Source organism: Petromyzon marinus, unplaced genomic scaffold (genome assembly GCF_048934315.1).
Source record: "Petromyzon marinus isolate PM22_M1 ecotype Great Lakes invasive population unplaced genomic scaffold, UKy_Petmar_22M1.pri1.0 PM_G_Scaffold_47, whole genome shotgun sequence".
NCBI lineage: Eukaryota > Metazoa > Chordata > Hyperoartia > Petromyzontiformes > Petromyzontidae > Petromyzon > Petromyzon marinus.
Window position 1 is genome coordinate 1,551,744 of NW_027422999.1, and position 27,877 is coordinate 1,579,620.

At 45.6% G+C, this 27,877-nt stretch overlaps 1 protein-coding gene across 1 annotated transcript; it reads left to right on the forward strand.

The window, feature by feature from the left end:
* Positions 1-3,153: 3,153 nt before the first annotated feature.
* Positions 3,154-12,488, forward strand: LOC142917378 (hydroxylysine kinase-like). The gene is made up of 5 exons (XM_076062024.1): positions 3,154-3,877; positions 6,871-7,013; positions 8,446-8,626; positions 9,774-10,053; positions 10,766-12,488. The coding sequence occupies exons 1-5, from the start codon at positions 3,553-3,555 to the stop codon at positions 10,938-10,940; spliced, it is 1,104 nt and encodes a 367-aa protein (XP_075918139.1). The 5' UTR covers positions 3,154-3,552; the 3' UTR covers positions 10,941-12,488.
* The last annotated feature ends 15,389 nt before the right edge of the window (positions 12,489-27,877 follow it).

Genomic DNA, 27,877 nt, shown 5'->3' on the forward strand with positions numbered 1-27,877 from the left:
TAATTTTAAGAAATATAATTTTAATGGTAGGTTTATTTGAACAGTGAGAGATAGAATAACAACAACAAAATCCAGAAAAATGCATGTCAAAAATGCTATAAATTGATTTGCATTTTAATGAGGGAAATAAGTATTTGACCCCCTCTCAATCAGAAAGATTTCTGGCTCCCAGGTGTCTTTTATACAGGTAACGAGCTGAGATTAGGAGCACTCCCTCTAAGAGTGTGCTCCTAATCTCAGCTCGTTACCTGTATAAAAGACACCTGTCCACAGAAGCAATCAATCAATCAATCAGATCCCAAACTCTCCACCAGTCAACGCCCTACCTGGTTGATTGACGTTGAGAGACCACGCCCACACACGTGATCGTCTAACGTGGTCGATTCCCACATCTACACAGGAGGAATCGATTAATGAAGGTTCATTTTAGACCACTGTTGATTCCCATGTTATCCCAATGCAAATCGATTTTATTAGCCTAAGCCACAAATAAATCGGTTCCCATGTTATCCCAATTGAAATCGACTCATACATCCGTAACTCTATTATAATCGATTCCTAATGTTATCCCATTAGGAATCGGCGCGAGTATAGTTAATCGAAATTTAAATCGATTTTCTCTGCAGGTGACTTGGCGCAGCAGCCACGGTAAGCCGAGCCGATCGATACATCATCGGGTGCCAGGTTGTGGTGGACGTGGGGAGCGGTGGTGCAGTGGTTAGCGCACTGTGTGTGTGTGGGGAGCGGTGGTGCAGTGGTTAGCGCACTGTGTGTGTGTGGGGAGCGGTGGTGCAGTGGTTAGCGCACTGTGTGTGTGTTGAGTTTATGTGTGCGTTGGGGTGGTAGCTGTGAACACAGTGGGGACTGTGGTTAGTAGTGACAAGTACATTATTATACAGCAGTGCCTTAAACTTGTTATTAGATTCAAGTATAACGTTGCAATGACTATTGTTTGCTAAACATAACTTAACATTTTTAATGACTGAGTTGAGTTTATGCGTGCGTTGGGGTGGTAGCTGTGAACACAGTGGGGACTGTCTGTGTACTCAGTAGTGAGTAGTACATTATTATACAGCAGTGCATCTCATACACACACACACGCATCTCATACACACACGCATCTCATATACACACACACGCATCTCATACACACACACATCTCATACACACACACATCTCATACACACACACACGCATCTCATACACACACACACATCTCATACACACACATCTCATACACACACACACATCTCATACACACACACACATCACATACACACACACATCACATACACACATGCATCTCATACACACACACTCACATGCATCTCATACACACAAAGACCCCCGTATAGCCTTAACAGACTCGGGGCAATGGCTGGGAGCCAACACCTATGAAGGCCGGCCCAGCACACGATGGGGTGGGTGGCCAAACACCACGCCCGGCCGCATTTGTCTCCCAAGTGGCGATGTTCACACCCTGCACCAAGTACTCATTTGAGGCTGAGTTGACTTCAAAGACGGAAACAGGAATACTTCTTCACAATTATGGCAAATCGCCTGATGAAGCTGGTTGTAATAATCAGTGAACCGTCATACTCTAATGGTAAATGTTCTGGGTTTACTATCCAATACACCAGTGTGCTGAAGCAGTAACTAATTGGCACGTTTTGTTTACGTGAAATATGCTCTGACTTTAACATAGCTATTTCTGTGACCAGTTACAAGCTAATCACTCAGCTATTTCAATGCTAAATTCTATGCGAATTCCTTTGTCAAGGGGTACCTCTGCGGATGTGTATACTTTAACTTAGCTATTTCAATGAGCCATTTCAATGCTAAATTATATGCTAATTCCTTTGTCAAGGCGCTTTGTGTTTTTCTTCTCACACAGCTTAAAGGTCGTGATCTGAGCGTGGCTTCTCTCACTCCAGCGCTGTCCTCCAGACAGTCTCGTCCCTTCACCTGATGAAGGCCGCTTGTGTTGTGGCCGAAACGTCGTGATTTTTTGTTATTTTATTTTCACCTACGTGACTTTACCCAATAGAACCAAAGAGTATATTTTATACTTTTTGCATTGTTTACAGTCTGGAAGCTACCCACATGGCAAATTTCAAGTTTGTTGCATGTCGGGAAGTATGCTAAACATTTCGAACAGACACACATATTCACAAATTTCCCTTTTATCTATACAGACGAAGGGGTGGGTGACAGCACCACGCCCGGCCGCCTTTGTGTCTCCAGTGGCGATGTTCACACACCACACCAGTTACTCGTTTGAGGCTGAGTCGATCTAGGGGAGGCCCAGGAGCGGTTGAAATAATCGTCACCGGTGGTGGCCGTGAGCGGGAATTGAACTCGGGTTGCCGGGTTCGTAGCGCAGTGCGCTAACCGCTACACTACAATGCGTTAAGCTTCCACATCCGTGGGTCACGTGACAGATTTGACGTCACAGCTCACTTGCCGGGCAAAAAAATGCATTATTGAGCTCCCCCCCCCCTCCTCCCCCCCGAAAAAACACAAAAGTGTATTTTAATATTTTTTGCGTGGTGTACAGTCTGGAAAGTACCCACATGGCAAATTTCAAGTTTGTTGCATGTTGGGAAGTACGCTAAACATTTTGAACAGACACACATAATCACAACTTTGCCTTTTACATATGTATGGAGATAATTTCGGCCAGGGCTGCCCTGTGTCAGCGACTCTGAAAAATCTGCTGACACCCGGCACACCACGTCCAGCGTGTACCTTTCGCTATCGCCGTGGCTACCGGGGCTGTGCTGCCAACTCCACTCCGCACCAGCGACCCGGAAAATATTCAGTGACAGATTAAGCCCTGATTATTATTCACACAATTACACATCCAGTGGAATTTGAACACGTGATTTCGTGCTTACGGGACAAGGTGTTTACTCGGTGGGCCATAGCTGCAGCTCCCCAATGCTGCATAAACCCACGGTTCTTGTTAAAATTCCAGTTACAGTAATGCTACTTTATCAGGCACTGGCTGTATTTCCACTGAAATACACAAGGATAATTCTCTGTTATTACGAATGTTATATCTGACATGTTTAAGTGGTGCTTTTCTGTTCGGTGAAATGTGTTGCTATTAAATGTGATGCGAGCAAAGAGACGTGTTTATTGATCGCTGATCGATCGATTGACTTCATGGCCGAGCGGTAGCGCGTTGCAGATGTTTGTGGTACGAGTCCCACGACCGCCCCGGTTAACGCTGTGGGTGTATGAACTGTAAATATTGCGCACTGTCTGCTTCACAGTCGGATGCTAAAGATCTCGGAGATGTAATTTAAATAAGTAGTATGCCACGTGTGTCGGCACAACTCTGTAAATGCGACAACTACTGTGGGCTGTCCGTGAAGCGTAGCGCCTCCAGGGTGTAGCCTCGTGTGTACGCTGAGCTTGTTTCGCACCGTACGTAGCCAACCGTGCTCATCGGAGGCGCCTTGCGCTGCACGAATGGAGCGGACGCCAACGTGCACTTGCAAAACCCCAAAAGCTTTTTGATTGCCCTCGTTTTGTCCGTTAAAGACGATGCAAGCCGCGCCGCAGGACGATGGCCGCGAGCACGAGAAGCCGTGCCTCAGCGAGTCCCGCGTGGCGGAGCTGGTGGAGCGCCTCTACGGGGTGAGCGTGGCGGGGGTGAGCCCGCTGGCGAGCTACGTCGACCAGAACTACCGCGTGCTGGCGCGCGACGGTCGCCAGTTCGTGCTCAAGGTCACCAACACGCGGGACAGCCAGCGGCCGCAGCTGCTCGAGGTGCAGATGGCCATGATGAGGTTCCTGCGGGAGAGGGGCTTCCCCATGGAGGAGGTGGTGGACAACGTCAGCGGGAAGATCATGTCGCTCGAGAGCATCGGTGAGCTGCGCCTGCGGGGGTCCCGGGAGCAGAGACGTTGGAGAAGAGATGTACATAATACTAAATCTTGTTCTACTTGATGTGCGTCTCCATCTCTCTTTGTCTCCCCCTACATGCTAAGGCCTCGGCACAGAGACCCTATCTCTCTGTGCTCCATACGTTGTGTCTCTCTTTGTGTCTGTGTGTGAACTCCCTCCACTTAGGTGTCTGTATATATATCTGCGGTTCTGTGTTTCCTCTCTCTTAAATTTAGCTCTTCTATGCCTGATGATGATTGCTTGCGTTGCAATCAAAACGTCGCATGCTATTATGTAATTTTATTATTATTTCTTATTTCTATGTGACTTTACCGAAAAACCAAAGAGTAATTCCTGCAGTCACGAAAGCGACAAATCAAGTTTAATAGATCTACAGTGCAGTACAATTGATTTTGCTGCAACTGAACTCTGGCCCCCACAACATAGCACCACGCAGCAGCCTGTGATGCCTGTTTAATGCACGATTGTCACCCATAGAAGCCCTAATCCAGGCTCAACCTGCTTAGCCTTCAGATCTTATGATAGGGCACATTCCAGGTGATTTAGTCATAGGCTGATAGTAATCATACGAATACAGCATTGGTTTATACTTGCAAAGACAACGATCAATATCTGAGCATGAGGCGGCGGTATAATACTGGGTCGCACTCCACTGACGATAAGTGATGTAAAAGGATCATACTTTTTAGTTTTTGTGAGGTTGGTGGATGTAACGCACTGCTTGTTGGTACTGGCCCAAGGTCCACATTGTGATATTTTGTAAATTATTCATGTATATAAAAAAAACAATGTTTGGTGTGTGGGATGAAACTGGAATGACTGCTCACAGCAAAGCCACACGGACGAGACGATAACATCTGTGGTGAGAGATCAGAAGCACACTTTCTGTTTTCTCATCTACTGACCTGCAGGTTGGTAGATATAATGTTTGTACAGTTCACCGACGCCGCCATTCACCAACTGCACAGTGTGTTCCACCTCCCCACACCTCCGATGAGCACGGTTGGCTACGTACGTATGGTGCGAAAGAATTTCAACATACTTAGAAAACCTAAATTGTCATTTTTGTTTCTGCTTATCTTCCCACGAGACCCTGAGAAGCAAACGTCAAACTCTTTGCATCGAGTTCCGGATTGGCTGACAAGGGGAACATGTCAAACCAAAACCATGTATTACATGAACAAGCATAGACGGCAAAGATATGTCACAAGTGATATATTGTAGAGATATGAGAGAGATTTATTCATGATAAAGGTTTTTGGGTGAGATCGCGTTATTTATAAATGTGTCATAACCCTCCACCACCCGACACAGCCAAACAGTAAAAAATGTGTCACGTTGACAACAGACAAAATAGTTCACTACTTTAGCCCACCGGTGTGATGAAGAGAGAATCCACAACATTTACAATATTTGAGTACGACGTTTCGCTGGTAATTACATCCAGCATCATCGAGCAATTCGCCAGAATGGTGAAGCCCTCACTTGCTCCCGGTCTTAAATAGAGCAGCAGGGTGATATCATTTAACTCATTCAGAGAGAGATTTAATCAGAAATATGATATTTATATGGAAGAGATAGGAGAAAGATCTATCCACAAGAGGAGAGATTTAGAGAAATGCAAACATGTCGATACAGAGCTTATCTCTCCCCCACACCCACTCCGGCCTCCTGCATCGCATCACTTCTATTAATATTATTATTGTAATCATTGTTACACTTGTTTTCACAGTAGAGCCTCACTGAGTATCGGGAGGGTCTTGTCAAACTTTTCAGTTGGGGGGAGGGCGCGGGGGCGACGGTTGTCGTGTGTAATTTCAAGTGAGTATTGCTGACTGAGACATGTACTTAATAAGTTCTTGTAAGGCGTGGCGGGATAGTTGTCCTGTAGACCAGAATGAATTAATTTTGGTGGTTCGGGCTTGGCCCACGGGCTGTAGTTGGGACAACACTGGGCTGCTAAACATTTGTAAAGCAAAGTGCTTCATAGCTCATCGGATTCCTCCAGTAAAAGTACATATTCTGATTATAATGCCTGGGCTAGCAGCGCTCCTTTAAACCCAGGCTCGGGGTTCATCGCGTGAGCTGACATCGCCGCCCAACCCCGTGTTTGGAATGCGAAGATCACGGAATGCCGCTGACCCTTATATTTACGTGATGGAACGAGCGATAAAAGTCGCCTCCTGATGCAGATGGGGCCCCCATTCACCCTGCTCCTAAGTAATTTGCTCAAGCTGAACCCAGGGAATTCAGCTAGACTCGTGTGCTGACGTATCCATTCTGGCCCAAACCTGGGCGAATTGCCCCCGGTTCCAGCCAGCGTGCGCTAAGGCGTGAGGGTTGCGTGCCACGTTGCAACTTTGGCGGATGCCTTACTCATGGGTGTGGCGAGGTATTATTCCTCTCAAATGCTTTATTTAGCTACAGCGGTTTAGACAACAAGGCCATATAGGAATGCGAATTTCGGAATGCGTTCGTGTTATTAATTTCTGGGTTAATAGTACCGTGAAAGAAAGTCATGAGAAAAAAATCACTCCAATTTACTATTTTGGGGGGGGGGGGGGGGGGACAGAAATACTCGATTCAAGTTGCTTGAGAGATTGGCGTTTTAAAGACTACACGAATTTTATGTGCGTTATATATCGGACTTGGCACATTCATTATTGTTATTAACCATTTAATACTGAGCAGCCAATTGTCGCTTAATTTCCTAAACAAAAGAATAGTAGCTTTGGCTATCAGTTGAGCAATTCATCAGAGACCCTGTGTAGTATAGCACGTGGGTAATGAACACAGGGCGCAAAGTGGTGAGTTGACACTTTGGCCAGACCTTGGAGGTTCCGATATCAGCTTCCAAACAGCTTTTTATGTTCCAGCAAAAGGAAGCGACGGTGAGATTTCACTAACCGTGGTGACCTCTTGACCTCGGTGGCGACTCCTGCTGTGAATTCTCAGACTGCGGCGAAGGAGAGAAGGAGTTCAACGTGCGGCTGCTCACGTACCTGCCCGGCGTGCCGCTGTCCAGGGTGCTGGCGGATGGCAGCCTGTACTACCAGGTGGGCAAGCTGGCAGCGAGCATCCACCAAGCCCTGCAGCAGGTACGAGCGCACGAGCGCCTCTTGACACGTGACATGAGACTGCAGGGATTCATATTCTTGTTGCTTTCGGTAAAGTCACCACCACGTAGAAGGGAAACAATAAAATAATAAAAAAATATAAAACAATGAAATTCTCACGACGTTTCGACTGCAACACAAGCAATCGTCATGAGGTGTGAAAACCACAACAAGGAAATTTGAAAAAAAAAATTATTGTTGTGGTTTTCACACCTGATGATGATTGCTTGTGTTGCAGTCGAAACGTCGTGAAAATTCTATTGTTTTATATTTTTATTATTTTATTGTTTCCCTTCTACGTGACTTTACCGAAAGAAACAAGAATATGAGAATATTTGCCAAAGTAAAGAGGCAAAAAAGAAATAACTCGCAAATTACTTCATTGGGAAATGCGGAGCGATAGTTTCCCCAACCCCTTACTACGACAATCTTAAAAAAAAGTCTTGAGTCTCGGCGAGCCTTTTCTCTCGGTATGCAAGTGTAATGTGACGTAACGAGCCCACTCGCTCGGAACGTACGTAGCTGTTCATAATTAGCAACGTGAGAGTCCTTCCAAGTGATCGAATGGCTGGTTTTCAAGCAACGTATTTTTGTTGTCTGCCCCCCCCCCCAAATTTTATTCCAAGCGTCGGGGTGGAGCGGTGGTGCAGTTGTGAGCACACTGCGCTACGAACCCGGCCACCTGAGTTTTATTTCCGGCCACGGCTAACATTCGTGGCAAGTGATATCTGAACCAGTCCTGCCCCCCCCAACTCCCCTTGTCCTCTATCGTTCACCAACCTACACTGACCAGTTTGGCGAAGTATGGTCAAACACCCTACATGACCAACACTGAATACGGCAGTGCCTTGATAAGGGCTGTATGAGTTGTGCTAATTGGTGCCATGTCATGAGATGGAAAAAAACATCTCATTCTGTGCATCACCTCTGGTTAGAGAATGGCCCACAGAAGGTGATCTCACAAAACTACTTCTCAGATCCATTCAAGTGTCCTGTTATTCACAAATACCAATCAAACATTTGCCAGCCGCACGCAGGACTTGGGCAGCCCCACCCTCAGCTGCATAATAAGTCTAGATTTTTAGCTTTCGTGACTGCAAGGATTTATACTCTTTGGTTTTTTCGGTAAAGTCACGTAGGTAAAACTATAAAATGATAGAATTTTTAAAAATGTAGTTGTTTTTTCATTTATTCTTTTATTTTATAGTTTTACCTACGTGACTTTACCGGAAAAAAAAACAAAGAGAAAATAATAAGTCAAGGAGAACATCTTTTTTGAAACGAAGACTATCCTTTGCTAGCTTGACGTTTTGCTGCCTTTAACTTACATGTGTACTCAACTGGCCAATGCGATGTTAATCTCGTATTGCATTTTTTGTCATCTTACCGCCTTCGTTTTTAAACATCTGCATAGTTTGAGCACCCGTTCCTGCACTCCCTGCAACGAGACAATTTCATCTGGAACCTGTCAAACACCCACCTGCTCGAGCCCTACCTCTTCACTCTGGACGGCGACCCCAACCAGGGTCTGGTCAGGGAGGTCATCGCCAAGTTCCGCGAGGAGATCCAACCCAACCTGCACAAGTTTACCAGATGTACGCTCGCCTCGCAGCTTCACCCGGGACGTAGCTCCATGCCTCAGGGGGCGAGGGGCGCTTCAGGCCACCGACGAGGCCTTGAAGCCACGACGGGTGCCGCGTACGTGTGTACGTTGAACTTCTTTCGCACCGTACGTAGCCAACCGTGCTAATCGGAGGTGCGGGGGAAGGACAACAAACTAAACACAAAAAATCAGTTCAAAAATAAATTAGTGTTCAATCTAGGTTTAAAAGTGCATAGCTCCAGTGCCTTCCTAATATCGGAAAGAAGAGCTTTTCAGACGGCCGCAAAAGTGCATCTGAAAGCGCGCGATGCGGTGACCGTCTTTGTTTGTTCGATGGTTAGCCAAAAGCCGCTGCGAGGATCACCCGAATTCGCGTGATGGTTTATGCTGCTTGACGAGATCAGCAAGGTATTGTGATTCATTTGTGGCAAGCATTTTCTTTGCAATGTGCTTCACGTGATTACTTTTACCCAGCATACACAGATGCATTACAAGGCATGCATGTAATGGGGGACACTCGCACAGACACGGATCACAGGTGAAATCAAATGACAGGTTTATTACATTCAGATGCTACTGTATATAAATCATAATTGTAATTTCTACCAAATCATTTTTCAATGCATGCTAAATTGTGTTCAACAGTTTTTGTTACACATATACTCATAATAATAATGTACAGCCCTTTGTCAATGCACTATCTGGACGAAGGCATTCCCAGGCTGTGTAGGGTCATGGGGGTTGTTTTGCCTCCTTCACCATGCTGGTCGGTGAGGAGGTAGGTAGGATCCCAGGACTGGTTCAGATATCAGTGATGTTCTCCATGGCCGGGAATCAAGGGCTCGTGATGCGGTGTGCATACCACTACACACCGCTCCATATCTCGCCCCTGTACAGGGTTGTACGACGCTGGTGGGTTATTGTAATTCTGTGCCTTTGAAGGCAGGAGAAGTCGGTTATTCACTGAGACTCTGCGGGGGCCGTTCTTAGACTCGCACACGCGGCTTGCGCAACACCAATCGTGCGGCCGGAATAAAAACGGCACGGGCACGAACGATGACGACGGCGACGAGGGGAGGACGGTCAACAATAAAAGACAACGGACGAAATCAAATTCGACGTTTTCTCCCTCGCCGCAGGCATAATCCACGGTGACTTCAATGACGACAACATCCTGGTGCAGGAGGTGGCCGCGGGAAGCGAGCAGCAGCAGCAGCAGGGGCCCAAGTCGGCGGAGGGAGCGCCGCGGCACCGCGTCTCTGGCATTGTGGACCTCAACTCGATGATGTTCGGCTACCACGTGTACGACCTGGCCATGGCCATCATGTACATGATGGTGGAGAGCGGAGAGGCGATGGAGGCCGGGGGTCACGTCCTGGCCGGCTACGAGAGCGTGCAGGCCCTCAGCGAGGACGAGAGGTAGGGCCGTTTACTTCCTGGTGGCGTGCAGGTGAGAGCGGAGGTGGGGAGGGGGGCCGGGGCAGGTCGGGTCGGGTCTGCCCGGATCGCCGTTGGCCGCATCGGGAAACGTTGGCTTCAAAAACCAGTGGCGGTTGCGTAACGAGAATTAATCCAAGTCTGGCGAGAATCCGATAAACTCGATGATTGTGCGGCAAAAAAAACACACGTGCTTTATTATTTATTTAAAGCTCTTCATCAGACCAATGATGAATGAAGGTCTTGCCAATGCCATGTCGATTGTCGCGGTGGTTGACCATACTTCACCATGCTGGTTAATGTGTATTGGTGAACGGGGGGGATCAGTAACAGTTAAGACATAATAATGCTGATTACCATGATGTTGCTAACAGCACTTCTACGGATGCTGCTGATGACGGTGATGATGATTATAGAAAAGACACTCATAGCGATGTTGTTTACGATCATGTTGCTGATCACGCTGCTGCTGCTGCTGCTGCTGGAGACGAGGAAGATGAAGACGGCGACTTTCCTTCTGCTGGCACTTCTGCTGCTGACCACGAGACTTGATCCAACTATGGCTGCGATTCCTGGACGCTAAAATCCCAGCCGATCAACAAGTCGGCAGCAAAAACCCTCTTGAATAACAAACGATATTAACCGTCACAACAGCAACGGCGACAACAACAACATGGTCTACTTTTCCCCGCAGGTTCTGCCAGTCGCTGGTCATGGCCCGCTACACGATCCTGCGATACCCGCAGAACGCCGACTACCTGCTGATAACGGCGCGCACCGGCTGGGTGAAGCTACGCGAGCTCTGGACCAGGGGCCTGGAGGACATGCAGAGGCTGTGGTCCGATGTTGCGGCACGGTACAGAAACTAGAACCGTGGTGGAGATCGAGCAGACGGCGAGGAGAGAGAAGGGGGAGTTTGGGGTGGGGGGGGGCCCACCGTGAGACACGTCCTCCCACTCGCCCCACCGGTACCTCCCGAGGCTTCGCAAGGAACCGGTTTCAACTTGAACATGGCGCCGTTGGTTTTGGACACGTGCGATCTTTGAATACGGAATCTGGAAAATGTGAATTGCTCATGCCAGGCACTTAATGCATAGGAGAGGTTTTTCGTGGCTTCAGGTTGAGGAGGCCACAAGTGCCACCTCGGGTTTTCCAGTCTCGGGCAATGGCGCGCGCGTCCGGTGGATCCGTTGAGTAACTGGAATGCGACGGCATTGGCTTCATCGGCAATACGATCCAAGCGCATTGAGAGACCGTCTAAATCCGCATCGCTGGGAATCGCCCAAAAACAGGAAAGTATTTATTCATTTTCTTCTTTGAAACATTTCGGAGACTTGAGACGATCGTAGACAAGAAGGACGAGGAAAGATTTTGGGCTGGACTTGAACAGGGGTAGTAAGATGGGAGATCTTAGTTGCCGGTGTGCAGATAATATAGGCGATTAGAGGGGGGGAGAGGTAGGAGCGTTGAGAGCCCATGGAAGATCTTGAAGACATTGAAGGCGTCTTCAAGATCCTCCATCTTGCGGTTGAGTCGGAATTAGATTGAGAGCACAGTGGAGGGATCCGAGTACCGGGTTGATGCGTTCTCATTGATGGGTGCAAGTTTGAAGGTTGGACGATCACTTGCACTTAGGAAGGTGGGAGATTTGTGGAGTCCACAGAGAGGGGTCCCTCCATGATTAATCAACGAGCACGATGAAGGCACGAATAAGATTCGGAGCGGCAGTTACATCGGCGCTTTCTCCAACCGGACAGGGGCACATATCTTCCCGGGATAAACTGCTCCGTATAATTGGTCCCTAGCAAAGGAGCTTCTTCATCATCAGACTTTTTTTTCACGTTCCAGTTCTCAATGAATCCACCTGTACGCGCCAAGTGATGGGCGGGGAAAGCACAGGGCCGTCACAGACAAAATCCATTGTCGTATTGTGCTTCTATGCTCCCGTGTCCATTCTTGGCCGCCTTTAACCCGCACTGACCGGCACGGTGAATTGTGGTCACGTGACCCCAACGGAGCAGCACGACGTGGGGTGGGGGTCGTCCTCATACAGCAGTGGATTGACACGAGGCCTGTACGCGTGCCTCTCAATCTCACGTCACCGGAGGTTGAACAAACCTGAAGTGGAAGCTGTTGTTTCCTCAACCTGGAGGCACTGGTCACCCACTGCCTTGTTGCATATGTACATACACGGATTTATACATATTTCCATACACATGTACATTTGCTTTCCATAGGTTACGTGTGTATGCATGGATGTATACATGCATGTGTACATTCATACCTACACACATGCATTCATATGTACAGATATAAATATATAAGTCCACTAATAATTTACATAGGAACTTGTTGGCAGATCTATACATTTGTAAATACATTTACAAACATATACCCATGTATGTGTACGCAACACATGCATGGGTATATGTTTGTATGGCGCGTACATTGACACGTATACGTATTTCCATACACATACATTTTTTCCCATAGGTCATGTGTGTATGCATGCATGTATGTATACATGCATGTATGCATGTGTACATTCATACATGTTTTTATGGGGCGTACATTGACATTGCTTACTTAGGCCCATATAATTATATTCGTATGTATAGCACATTGTCCTGTACAGGGTGTGTTGTCCTTGAATGTACCCATAATTAAATAATCGTAATTATACATCTAATTGAACTGTGCGGTTCAAGTTTCAAGTTTGCTATGTTCATGCAGGTGAGAACCCAAGAGACCAGGATGGTCTCATGTGAAGACTGACCTGGGGCATTCGGATGGGCAGTAGGGAGAGTGATGAACACCATGTATCCAATCGAGATAATTTGCGGTGTAATTTTCGCCAAACGTGGACCCTGACACCAGCGCACAGTGGTCCCACTCTTGCGAACTACGCCAAGGGATCTTTAACGTGTCCCCCTGGCTGAAATATTGGCAGCAAAAATCATCCTTACCGTGCTTGCATTTAACGTTTGCGAAAACCTCGAGCGAATCCGTGTCGGCAGCACGCACAGAGGCGCGTGCCGAGCGCACAAAAATGTCTCCGCCTTGGTCATTGTGCAAAATCACCAATTCCTAAATAACTGCATCCGTTGGTCATCCATCTTTCTAGAGTGGTCGCCGATAGCAGCACACGAGAAAAGCACGTGATGTTGGCAAACACCTGGGACTTTTAAATCTCGATATGATGCGTGTCAACGCGATGGTCGACATGTGGCGGTCGAGAGGAGGGCATGAGACACAGATGATGAAATCTTCACATTACCAAGTGTGAATGGGTTATGTGATTTCATAAACATAGCTAGGACTGCAGTCTACTGTAATCCATTTTCTTCAGTGATTGGTGGACACCCCTGTAACAGGTACATTCACAATCTTATACAGTAAACGTGTACATTGAGACATTAAATGCATGCTGTTAGAATTATGATGTATATGTATTACTATTAGGGATGTTCCCGATTTTCAGATTAATCTGAAAAATCTTGCAATCCAGGCTGAGACGTAAAATTTGGGACAAAATAAATAAATATTCTTTATATTGATCTGAAAAAGTGATGTCACAAACAGGTGGCATCACCTTCACGCCAAGAGTGGTGTCACTTGACAGGAGGTAATTGCCACGTGACATCACTTGTTAAAACCCCCAAAACGCATAAAAATTAGGACATCGTGTAAGTGGTCAAAAATCCATAAGAAGATCCATAATTGTTGTTACAAATGCAAGCAAGTAATTTTTTAAAATCAGAATATCGCCCATAGTATTTTACATGCATAAGCGTATCTGTACACACAAGTATGGGTGTGCATACACAAATACTAGGCGTGTAGCGATGCATAGACCGTAAACAAACGATTCCTACACCCACAAACGTTCGCATCTAATCGTGCATTTGGGAATTTGTCATTTACAAGTGATGCAAACGATGTCCGAGCGACACGGTACGCATCGCAGTCGGGCCAAGTTGAGTAAACGAAAACCGTAGAGACGAGAACGAAAAAAAGTGTGAAACAATACAAATGCGAGTTTCATCATCGATGGTGACCCACTGCAGGACCGGTGTTTTTATCGGTCGTAGTAACGACGCAGCGGATCAGAATCCTCGATCGACGGCGATTCCGTATGCTCGCAACACGTGTGGCAAATAGCGAACGTTAGAATCGCCCAGTAAACCGTTTGGCCAACGTTGGCCGAACGTTCACCCCTTGCGCTGGTCCAGATGTTCCACTTTTACTGGGAAACCACTTGCATTCCATCCGTGCAATCCACCTAATTGATCCGGTCACCTAATCCACCGCAGGCACTCGAGGTGCCGCGTTCACCACATTTGGTAATTAAAACCAAATTGTTTAATCTTGAATCTATCGCAGCGCCCGAGTGATGACGATACGTCGAACTGCTGGGTGGTGGGGGGGGGTAGTCTTATTCGTACATGCCTAGTATTTACCTACATGCATAACCTGCGCGCACAGGATAGTACTGGCGTAACGCGTGTAGCCAGTTTTCCGCCTTCAAAAGTGCCTTTATTTTTTAACAAAACAGGAGAGACGCGAGCGGCCCAGCTGCGGAGAGCTATCCTCCGGAAACGATGCTTGCGTTCCTCTGCACGGCTACCTCCTGGGGCGACAACCTGTGGTTAATCCCAACATTGCTCCCTGCCGTAGCTGCTCGTGCGTTAGGAACGTATTGTTGCTGCATCCAGCGCTGTTGACAAAACGGCGTTCACAGTTGACATGTAGTTCACATGTAGTTCACATGTAGTTCACATGTAGTTCACGCAGAGTTTCAGTGCAGCGTGCAACGTGTGCCTAGCTTTGAACTATTGTGTCGTGTTGTTTTAGTTTCCTGCCCCCCCCCGCCCCCCTCCCCGAATATATTTCACGTTAAGTGTATTTTTTTTCGGCGCAGGTGAGAAGCAAAATAAAAATTGGCGCAAAAACAACTTTCGGCACGTAAAATATAAAAATCGAAAAAATAAAAATATAAATGAATGTCATTGAAGATATTCCCTATGGCGCTTGTCGATGTGATTTCCAATTATGCTGTCAATGTCGCGCGTATCCATTTGAAAATCCTGCATAGCAGCGCACCACCCTGTGTGCCACGCACTTACAAAAAGAAATCCCCCGAAAATTCAGTTATTGAAAAACGCGACATGTTTCGAATGCCAACCCCCTTCAAAGCACCGTCTATACGTACACACGCAAACCTGAACAGGCTTAGGCTGAAATTAAGCAACAATGCGGATGCCGAATTTTTTAAATTCTGTCATGTTTGGATTTGACATCCTTCAACACTTCCAGACAATACTTTCGCAGGACCCAAGCTTGCAAACGACAAACACACACACACACACAAGTTTTAGCCCACGGAATTTTTAAGAGGGCAAATCGCAGTTTTCGGATTTTAAAATCTGATGTCATGTTTGGAATGTGTCACCCTTCAGCATCTCCAGATGCAAACTTGATTAAGTCTGAGTTTGTGAAAAAATAAGACACCCAAGTCTAAAATGTTTTGGTCTTACATTTGAGGGGCCTGTCATTAAAATGGCGGTTTTTCAATTTTTCCAAGTCGTAAATGTCGAGACTCCGCTCTCGTTCTTTAAATTTTAAGCTCTCCAAACGCTTTAGAACATCATTATAATTGACATCACTCGCTCGGTGAACTTACTCGCCACTGTAATTAGATTGGGGAGGCAGGAATGGTGATGTTAAGTCGCTTATTATTACTGGAATCTTTAGATGTTAATAATGATTTAGTTGCGGTTGATGATCAAATGTGACGGTGCTGTCGTAGGGTCTCTAGCAATTGCACCACAATCGAGGGGTGTCCCAGAATAACCTGGTAACCCACACTTATTATTCTTCTCTCTAACCCCACGTGTGACTTCTTTGAAGCGCTTGACAATACAACTTTCCCCGTACAGATGTTCCGCACAGTGGCCTTAAAACATTCGCTCGCATCATCTCTTCCATCCCCTTACTCTCTTTTACAAAGCCCTACCTCTCACGAAGGTGTGCTGCTTGTGTGGGTTATCAAGTTTTCCTAACACGCCCGCCAGTTGCAGTAGAATCTGGATATAAGCACACCCTTTACAGAGCAAGGCCACCAGTGTAACGTAAGAATGTGTTGCCATATAAGAACTGTGCTTATAGCAGGTGTGCTTATATCCAGCTACTTATCTGTTTTTATTTGCCAATGATTATTGCCCAGGGTCCACAGCATGGGACTAGTCGCTCGTGACGCCGACGTGCAGTGTTGTCAACGCAAACCACAATGACATGCGATTTGTGTTCTAGAAGTGTCTGCATGCGACCCCTATTGGCCTGCGGCCTAACCGCGCACCTATCTCGTCTGAGCAGGTTTTGAGCCTGGATACTGCTCGGATGGGCGACCACCTTGCACAAAACACAGGTGCAGTAGTAGTGGGCGTTCCGGGCAGTGCAGCTAAATCCATTTTGTGTCTGTACTCCCCCTGAGCTTTATCAAGACACACTGACGTGTGGTCAGATAACCCCTCACTACCGACTGCTGGGTGGCGTGAGCCCTTATCCAGCAGTGGATTGACAAACGGGGGATGTATACACGCACACGTACGGCTGTGTAGCCAAGACGAAAGATAATCCGTTTGATCTCTTCGAAACAATGGCATTGTAATCGAACAAATTGTTCATTCATTTTCACAAGTGAGGGGGAGAGAAAGAAGGGGGAGGGGGGGGTGGACCTTTTCCAACTCTGACCTCTTTTTAGCTCGCTGGTTGCCCCCAGTGGTCCGGCAAAGGCCGTGGTTTTATTCCGGGGGTTTGTGCAGTGCACGGAATTTATAGCGGTCCGCATCCAGTTGGGCCAACCACCACACCCCCCGTACATTCCACGTACAACCAGAGGGCCACAGCCCCCCAAAGTCCATTCAGTCTTCACGCGTGGCGCGCCCGCACACGAGGAGGCCTTACATTTCTCATGGAATATTTTCCGGGTCGCTGGTAGACCGGAGGAGGCACACGTGATTTTTTTGTGTAGCCACGGCCGTAGTGTGAGAAGTGCGTACTGGACGTGGTGTGCCGTGTGTGGGACGTGGTTGAAATTAAGCCCCGCTCACATGCGCATCCGTGGGTGATAATAATAATACTGTCAGAATATTTTTTTTCCCGTTCATTTACTCAGGAAATCCTGACTGTTTCTGAGATTTTGTATTCATGAAGTTCCAGCGTTCAGATGTTCGACCAATTCCTTTGTAGCTTGTTTGGCTCGTGAGAGGAAACCGGAGTAACTCGGAGATTACCTGTGCATACGAAAGGTGGTGGGGGGGGGGGGTAACACTCGACAACTGCATAGATGTTTTACATTTTTATTTTATTGTTTCCCTTCTACGTGACTTTACCAAAATAACCAAGAATATAAAAAGCGTCACCGTACACCGACATCTGTTGGCCAACTTGCAGCGCAAGGCCTGAAACGTCTGCTTTTCCCAGACAGTCTTCAAATTAAGCACTAAACCCAGGCTCTTCCCCGGCTGAGCTTCAAAGATCTGACGAGATTTGGTGCATTCTGGGTTAATTTTGTTATTTTGTGAGTTGCGGTTGCATTCAGATATTTTTGTTAATCTAAACTACAGTTGACCTTAGAACCCTCAGACATGGGCGTGGGGAGTCCTGGCCTCGTGAAAGATCAGTCGACTTTCTTGCGTTGCCATGACCTTCCACTCGGCGGACTTTGGGAACGGTAGTGGGGTGGGGGTGGTGGGTGTTTGATGATTTTGCTGTAAAGGTTTCCTCTACAAAAGTGGGACACTCCTGGGTTTTGCCACCAAGTACTAAGTCATGTTTTGCAGAGGGGTCAAATACTTATTTCCCTCATTAAAATGCAAATCAATTTATAAAATTTTTGACATGCGTTTTTCTGGATTTTTGTTGTTATTCTGTCTCTCACTGTTCAAATAAACCTACCATGAAAATTATAGACTGATCATTTCTTTGTCAGTGGGCAAACGTACAAAATCAGCAGGGGATCAAATACTTTTTTCCCTCACTGTAAGTTCGATTACAGGGAATGACTATAACATGAATTGAAAGTGATATCTGGACTCCTTCAAACAAACCGCATTGACCAGTGTGGTGCAGTATGGTCAAGTAACCCATATAATATGGGGAAAGGCATCATCCAGCAGTGGATTGATCTGAGGCTGTGAAAATTGGCTAAGCCTCGAACGCAGATGCACCACGTATACACTGCCGCCTCCTGTCTTATGCCATTACCGACGAGAATGTTGCCCTCTCATACTAAATTAAAACTTTTTTATTTTACCAGGGCCCACTGAGCTGTAAAGCTCTTTTTTTTAGAAGCGACCTGGCCACAAATGATAGCTCAACGAAGTGGCTTATCGTGTGAAAATTTCTAGCAGCCAAATACTCCAAACACATGCTTCTGAATTGGGAGGGAAAAACCGGAGGACTCGGAGAAAAAGCCACACGATCAAGGGGAGAACATCCAAATATACAGCAGCAGGCGTCAGTCGAGATCGAACCAACGACCTCCTGTATACCAGGCGAGGTAGTTAACATCTGGCCACTGTGCTTGCAGCCCATCTTACCCGAGTGAATGTGAGCTTGCATTCTGTGCTCTGGTAACCCGTAATTGTACACAAGCGAGAGTGAGAAAGTACACCGCCAGTTTTTCAGGTCGCCCTATCCGATGAGAGCGATCAAACACAATGTGCGATTCTCAGAGACAGCAATAATATAATCCCATTCCTCTAGAATTACTGTCAGCTGTGCCCCTATGATAGGAAAGGTTATGCCACTCTTCAGAGGTATGGGGTGCTCTCCTTTCCTTCTCACCTCATCTATGCCAACCGTGTCACGATGTATTTATTTCAATTCTGCCTCTCGTTCGCCAGTCTGATTCTTCAGCTTGTGTACGTCTTGTATCGAGTAGGTGGTGTGGCCAACACCACGCCAAAGGGGTCGTCCATAAATGACGTCACGCACCTGGGGGGGGGGTCAGACATTTGTGACGATGCGTGACGAGGGGGGGGGGGTGAGAAATGTGACGTCACATCAAAATGCGCAACTTTAAATAAATATAGACAACACGCTCCACTTAATTAAATAGACTTGTTAATAAATGTTTTCTCCTACAACATCAGAGTGCAGCGGCACAATAAATACGCACTACAATGACAATAGTTTAAAGCGATTTGAAGCATGTTTTATCTTTTTTTTGGGGGGGGGGTCAGACATTTGTGACAATGACGAGGGGGGGGGGTCAAAATTCGTCCAAAATCTCGTGACGTCATTTATGGACGGCCCCAAAGCCGCTTTTGTCGCCCCAATGCTGACGTATCCACAGCACACCAGGTACTCATTTAAGTCTGAGCCGACATAATTGAGGCCCAGGAAGTCACCGTTGTGACCACATACACACGCACGAACATTCGCCAATGCGTCATCATCGCCTTTCCGATCACTTAGCGGCCGACGACAACGACGACGACGACGATGTCTGGGGCCGCTCTACCCGATGCAAGGATTCTGCCGACGGCTAAAGGCTCCTCCTCCCGTGCGCCTCTGGCGATGCCCCCCGAACATCGCTGTGCCGAGATGGCTGCATCAACGGCGGGCGCTGCGCGGCTCCCTGGCGTGTGCACCTGCAGGGACGGCTACTCAGGGCTTCGTTGCCACAAGCGTACGGCCACCATCTGCTGCTGCTGCTGCCGCCTCTCAAATCCCCGCCGTCAACTCTTCGTAGAGAGAGATTGGGGGGGGGGGGGGGGGGTATCCGATCGGGATTTCCTTGGCATTTTTCCATCCAGTCCTCTGCATTCTCAAACTGAAGTTTGTGGGCCAGTCTTCCACGGTCCATTCGCATCTCCCATTAGTCGCCATTGAAGTGTAAATTGGACCGTATCGCTGCATTGTATTGCAGGCTGCTGATTTTGTGGGAAGTGAAAAGTGGGCCGCAGAAAGGTGTATCTACTGGCTTTACGAAACACCTGTTGTAGCCTATAGTTACCTGTGTACTAGAGGACATCGAAAGAACGGGTCAACTCCTTGGTAGGTCGGTAAGCTGTACAATGTGGTTATTTATATAAGCATCGTGTCGATCTGTTGATTTGAGAGCTGGAATCAAGACATTCTTCCATATAAGCTGGTATGCTTGATTTGTCACATCGTGTTCCCTGAGATATCACAAATAGAGGCATCAAATGACTGCATCTAACAGAGAAATCCATGTTTAGAAGTCTGTCTCCTTCCTGTTTTATTTCCTCGTAATGATATTTCAAATTTTCAGATTCAGGTTAATGTATCAAGATGCGTTAAAATTGTGGGGAAGATATGTGACCGTTAGTCATTATACCCTGGTCAATGCAGGTTGGTGAGGAAACTCACCCGACGTGGATAACCACACACCACTTGCACTCAGATGACCCCAACCACTCGGGACTCAAGCAGGTACACGGATAGCACCGGGAGGTCTTCATCCAGCTGTGGATTAATCGTGGTCAATGATGACATTCAATGTTTAAGGTGTAGTAGCGGTGCAATTGTTAGCGCAATGCACTATGAACCCAGCAGCGACTCAAGTTTGATTACTGATCACGGATGACATCAGTAGCGAGTGATATCTGAACTAATTCTGGGCACCTACCTGTCCTTCACCAATCCACACTGACCAATGTGGTGAATGATGGTCAAACAACCCCCATGGCAGAAACATCGTGGTGGAGGAATTTATCCAGCAGTGGATCGACAAAGGTCTTCACATTTAAATAAAATGTTTAGTGCCAAGCGATTGGACTACACATTTTAATTCTAGATTTAAAGCTTTCGTGACTGCTAGGATCCATACTCTTTGGTTCTATTGGGTAAAGTCAGCGCTGTCCTCCAGACAGTCTTGTCCCTTCACCTGATGAAGGCCGCTTGTGTTGTGGCCGAAACGTCGTGATTTTTTGTTATGTTATTTTCACCTACGTGACTTTACCCAATAGAACCAAAGAGTACTACACATTTTACCCAGCAGAATGGCGGTGATTATCGCACGCGCAAAACGAAATCGTCTCGCAAGTTCACAGTGTCACATTGTGCGTCTTCATTCTTTGTGCCGTCTGCCTTTTGCTCAGGCCAAGCGCGACATCCCGTGTAGTCACGGCGCTGTCACTGATCACCAATCGATTATATAATTACTGCACCTGAATGAGTTAAATGAAGACGTCACCCTGCTGCTGCTCTATTTAAGACCGGGAGCAAGTGAGGGCTTTACCATTCTGGCGAATTGCCCGATGATGCTGTATGTAATTATCAGCGAAACGTCGTATTCAAACTGTAAATGTTGTTGATTCACCCTTCAACACAGCGGTGGGCTGATATAGTGAACTCTTTTGTCTTTTGTCAACGTGACACTTTTTTTGCTGATTGGCCGTGTCGGGTGGTGGAGGGTTACGACACATTTATAAATAACGCGATCTAACCCAAAAACCTTTATTATGAATCACGACTCTAATTACACCATAACTAGCTACGTGTCCACCAGGCTAACTACACTAATTACACCGTAATTAGCTACATAACCACCAGGCTAACTACACTAATTACACCGTACCTAGCTACGTAACCACCAGGCTAACTACAATAATTACACCGTAACTAGCTACGTGACCACCAGGCTAACTACACTAATTACACCGTAACTAGCTACGTAACCACCAGGCTAACTACACTAATTACACCGTAACTAGCTACGTGACCACCAGGCTAATGACACTAATTACACCATAACTAGCTACATAACCACCAGGCTAACTACACTAATTACACCGTAACTAGCTACGTGACCACCAGGCTAACTACACTAACTACACCGTAACTAGCTACGTAACCACCAGGCTAACTACGCTAATTACACCGTAACTAGCTACGTGACCGCCAGGCTAACTACACTAATTACACCGTAACTAGCTACGTGACCACCAGGCTAACTACACTAATTACACCGTAACTAGCTACGTCACCACCAGGCTAACTACACTAATTACACCGTAACTAGCTCCGTAACCAACAGGCTAACTACACAAATTACACCGTAACTAGCTACGTAAGCACCAGGCTAACTACACTAATTACACCCTAACTAGCTACGTCACCACCAGGCTAACTACACTAATTACACCGTAACTAGCTACGTCACCACCAGGCTAACTACACTAATTACACCGTAACTAGCTCCGTAACCACCAGGCTAACTACACGAATTACACCGTAACAAGCTACGTAACCACCAGGCTAACTACACTAATTACACCGTAACCAGCTACGTAACCCCCAGGCTAACTACACTAATTACACCATAACTAGCTATGTCACCACCAGGCTAACTACACTAATTACACCGTAACTAGCTACGTAACCACCAGGCTAACTACACTAATTTCACCGTAACTAGCTACGTCACCACCAGGCTAACTACACTAATTACACCGTAACTAGCTACGTAACCACCAGGCTAACTACACTAATTACACCGTAACTAGCTACGCAACCACCAGGCTAACTACACTAATTACACCGTAACTAGCTACGTAACCACCAGGCTAACTACACTAATTACACCGTAACTAGCTACGTAACCACCAGGCTAACTACACTAATTACACCGTAACTAGCTACGTGACCACCAGGCTAACTACACTAACTACACTGGGAGTAGCTACAACGGACAGGACCCCAGCTTGGGTCCAAGTCCACGTGTTGGTGACTCTTCACGGACGTCGAATGTAGATCTTCAGGATGACAACAGCAACTCTGGGGAACCCAGCTTATATCCTCCGTGGCCGTGGCTGGCCCCACCCTTGGCCACGACCACCTTCTAGAATCCTCGAGCAGGATCTCGCCCCGACACGTGACCACCCCTAGCCCCCCCACTTGGGGACCCTGTGTAGACTTTACCAGTCACGTGTTCTCCGGGGTCAACCCGAGTGCCATGGCCTAAAGTAACCCGATTCCATGGCTGACACTCTCACACCCCATCCTGTAGGGGTCGGCAATGCACACCTGAGCGTGGTGTCACTCAGCGCTATGACTCAGCGCTCACAGAACCCCTCTCGGGCCAGCACGACACCCGCATACAAGTGGTGTCCACGATGTGAGTACATCGCACACCGTGCCCCTCTAGTGCCGGCATTACACAGCGACGTCTGCGACGTCAGTACATCTGCATTCCTCTTTCCATCCCAGAGTAACTCTCAGCATGCACCGCTCCACGCTTTTTTCCTAAATACTTTTCAGCTTTTGTTCCATGTTCTTGTTTGATAATTCTTATTTATCACCGGTGCTATGGTATAAGCCATGGTCCCTTTGTATTCTGTGCAACGGCATGGACCATAAATAGCTCGGCACACACCCGGCTTGTTGATGTCCAATTGAACGATGCAATGCGGTGGCACTGGAACCTTAAAGCAGGATCCAAAATCCTGGCTTCTCGAGTTGCCACGCATCACTTCCCCATCCATTTGCCTCAATACTGCAACTGTCCGGGAAGCACAGCAAATCGTGGAAAAACGAACGTCTCCCCATCCATTCGGATCTCAATACAGTCCCTCGCCAGCACTCGAGTCGCGCAAGCCTTTTTGGACCCACGCGCTTAACCTTCAACAATGTAACTTCAAACGTGATATTCTTGGGTCTTTCGGTAAAGTCACGTAGATAGGTTCAAAGAAAATAATAAAAATAACAAAAAAACTGCAACGTTTCTATCACAACACAAGCAATCGTCATCAGGAGAGCAATCTTATTATCTCTGAGATCAGGGCTAGGCCAGCCCTGAACAAGATCCGTCGACTCGATCAAGTCACTCACATTTCTGAAGAGATGCCGCGACACTAAGGTAATACCGATCGCCTTCACACTGACATCTGCTGTTGTCACTTCTCCCAATGGTAAACGGATCTTGTTCAGGGCTGGCCTAGCCCTGATCTCAGGGATAATAAGATTGCTCTCCTGATGACGACTGCTTGTGCTGTGATCGAAACGTCGTAGTTTTTTTGTTATTTTCTTTGAACCTATCTACGTGACTTTACCGAAAGACCCAAGAATGTGAATTCCTGCAGTCACGAAAGCTTTAAGTCAACATTCAAACGTGATTCTTGGAAATCTGAATGAAGTCCACAAGACACAAACACCTCATGAAAGACCCGATGTAAAAGGTACCTGGCTTCGATCTTCCATAAAGCTTACGGGCTACCCTAAACAACATCCGGTCGATGCACAAAAAAGGAAAACAGAAAAAACTCTCCAGTGTGCGACTGGGCTCACCCAGAACCATGGAACATATAACAATTCAATGCCCGATTCACAAACATAATGGAGGCATTACAGTGATACAATCTGCTACAGCTGACGCAGTCATCCGGCTCTACCACCTCAAAGAAACATTATTGTAGTTGCTACACGTCTGCACATACGAATAAGAGGTTTGTGAAACTTGAATCGATGTGGTCATGCTATATAAAGCTGCTGCACTGGCTGAAATTGTCAGTTTGTATTTATGCATGTTGTTGTTGCAACGCGTTTTCTCAGTGGTCCGTGAACAGTACACGTCGTGTTGAGTGACCAGAACGACACGTACTGCCCCTTCGAGCTTAGTTGTTCCCCTGATAAATGGAGGCTAATGAAAACACTGTTCGTACAGACGTGTCTAATGCCAGACAAGACATTGATTTATGGCACCAATTACCGCAAATGCGAGCTGTTACCTGAGCAAAATGTAACCAAGCAAAAAGTACATTTAAAATGAATAAATCCAACACTCAGTTCAGCAGAAAATACTGAACGTATGACCACCAAAAATAGAATGCGACTTCTAGATTTGAAGCTTTCGTGACTGCAAGGATGAAATTGTCAGTTTGTATTTATGCATGTTGTTGTTGCAACGCAACAACATGCATAGTGGTATTCCAAACTCCCAGGGAGGTGTATTATCATCTTGTGCTAATTCCAAACTTTGTCAGTGGTGCGTTTCATGCTAATTTCCTTTGTCAGAGCGTTTGCTGTTTGCCCCCTCACAGCTTAAAGGGAGGCGACCAGCGCTTGGCTTTCTTCACTCCAACGCTGCCCGCTGGACAGGTTGGTCCCTTCACCTGAAGGCCGCTTGTGTTGTGGCCGAAACGTCGTGATTTTTGTTGTTTTAATTTTTTTACCTACGTGACTTTACCGAATAGAACCAAAGAGTAAGAATGCCACTTATAATTATACACATTAAACAGGATGTAATTGAATGGAGTGGTGGCACTAGGAAACTGACGAAACAACCAGTTCAATTCCCAGCCACAGTTAACATCAGTGGGTGAAGAATGACCGACATGGTGTGGTGAGGCCTTCGTTTAAGCAGTGGGTTGACAAAACGCTGTAAATGATGAACAGTGAACACATTACAATTCTCCAGTGAACTGTTTATCAACACATGGTAAACATGCCTATAAAAGTGGCAAGGCTCCAAAATACAACTTGTTAAAATGTTGTTGTTGGGTGTCAATTGAAATTTGACAAATCCACATATCTGTAACATTCCCAGAGTAAAGAACATGACAACTTAAACTGGACATATTTCCAGGTACATTCATGTTTTTTCAACTTTTAAATACACAGCAAAATAGATTCAAAGCTTTCGTGACTGCAGGAATGACTCTTTGGTTCTTTCGGGTAAAGTGTAGTAATTTCTTTCGACGAGACTTTACCGAAAATAAAAAGTGTAACACTGCAAAATGTCATGAATGAAAATATTAACATCAAAAACAATTTTAATGAAAAAAATGTGGAATAAGTGGTGCAGAGCTAAAAGCAGCTTTTTTTCTTATATCCAAATACTGATTTCTAGAAGAGATCAGATAACGGTAATATATTTACCACATGAAAAGGGTTTATATTGCCATTTATAATGCAAATCAATTTAGAAAACACGTAATATACAAGAATGGTTCATTTTGCAATTCCAATCATCTGCTGACAATTCATTGTAAAAGGGCCTTACAAAACATTTATATGACATCCAAAACAGTATTATCTGTAATGGAAAAAGATAAAAAGGTCAAACATTGGGGCACTATACCGCATTTCTAGCTTCAAGTTTATATTTTTGTATTACAATTGTAGCAAAAAATTTTAATTTAACCAATTAACATATTTTCATCTCTGAATATGCAAAAAAACTCGTGGGAAGAACCCAAAACTGTCTTGCATGCAATCACACTTTTTCAAAACACACACTTTTTACAAAGACCATATTATTATTTCTGCAATTATATATATTTTTTGGCAGTTACAGTATATCCATTTTCCAATAAACATTTACATTTGGCGCAAAGTGTTTTCAATTTCGGAAGTCATACAAGGCAACAATTTGAAGAGTACATTATCGGTAACTGCCTGATACATTTCAGGGGTCAATTAGTCCACCGCACTCACACTCACTTATGACAGCATAGACTTGCTGCAGATTAGAACCCCAATCAGATTTCAATGCTTTAACTCTCACCATGACAACAAATAACTTCCCCGAATCACCTAATCAGTTTTTAATTGAATAGGTAGAGTGCAATGTACCATATACATCTTTAGCATCAAATATATATAAGGACGAAACTAAAATATTAAACAAATAACAAAATAAATAGACTGCTTACAACACTGGCTATCCTTAATTTTGCATGTATTATCCAACTTGTTTTGTACGTTTAACACGTAAAAAAAACTCCAACATTCTCGTCGTTTGCATTTGTTCATATCCCAACACATTGCATTAGATTGTAATATTCTTCAAATCGACTCAAATCCATGACACTGCTCATTTGTTGTACTTTCATATTATATCCTGCAGCTTTGAATATTATTTAAATCTGTGCTTCCAAATCTATGTGTGTAATCCTTCAAAGCTTATGCAATTTTATGTACAATTTAATTTTAAGTGAGAGGTTACGTAAAACAGCGCTGATGCAAAAATTATGGTCCTTCCAATCACGTAAAACTCTGGGTTGACATGATGCTACGAGTTGGTAATAGATGAAATTCATAATAAAAACAAATCATTACAATATAATACGAAACAAAACTTAGAAAACAGCACATCTTGTTTCCGTGAATACAAACTACTAAATTGATGGACATAAGATTTACTTTTGTTGTAAGTCAAAAACCTTTGGGTCATACATGAAAGCCCATACGAGCAAAAAAGTGAAATGTTATCAACTGCGTAACATGGCCAAATTGATGCTGTGCCTTGCCTTTTCTTACACCGAGCACTCCATCCATGCTTTGTTATACGCAGGATACACGACTGCAATATTATCTTTGTCAGTCTTCAAACTCGCGCAATCATAGTACTCCTGTTCTAGTCAATGCATAAGCTGTCTGTGCAATGAAAAATCAATCTGAAAAGTTTACCTCTTGAATTAAGGCCTTATATGGCTTGGCACATTCTTATCTTTTAGAACTGGTTGTTCCCTATACCACTATCTGTAACCTTGAGTACACAGACACTGGACGAATACTCATCCTTCACGTTAAGGTAGACATTGCAGGGTTTTAGACCATTGTTTTTGCTTAACTAAACAATTGAACCAAATTGTCCTGCCACCTAGGGACAATCACATCGAACGTTTTATTTTACACTCTCTCAATTGGGATATGTCGTGGTGTTTATTAGGTTGTAGTTTTCCACTTTTTCTACATATATACTTGTTTATAGAGTTGTAGATGTATAGATGTAACACTATATTACATGGTAAAGTGAATTTGGCCACCTTTT

Bases quoted from the DNA above. Each gene is read 5' to 3' on its own strand.
- LOC142917378 (XM_076062024.1), top strand. From the start codon at position 3,553: ATGCAAGCCGCGCCGCAGGACGATGGCCGCGAGCACGAGAAGCCGTGC. The intron at 3,878-6,870 runs GTGAGCTGCGCC...GTGAATTCTCAG, and splicing joins CATGTCGCTCGAGAGCATCG to ACTGCGGCGAAGGAGAGAAG. The intron at 8,627-9,773 runs GTACGCTCGCCT...CCCTCGCCGCAG, and splicing joins CCTGCACAAGTTTACCAGAT to GCATAATCCACGGTGACTTC.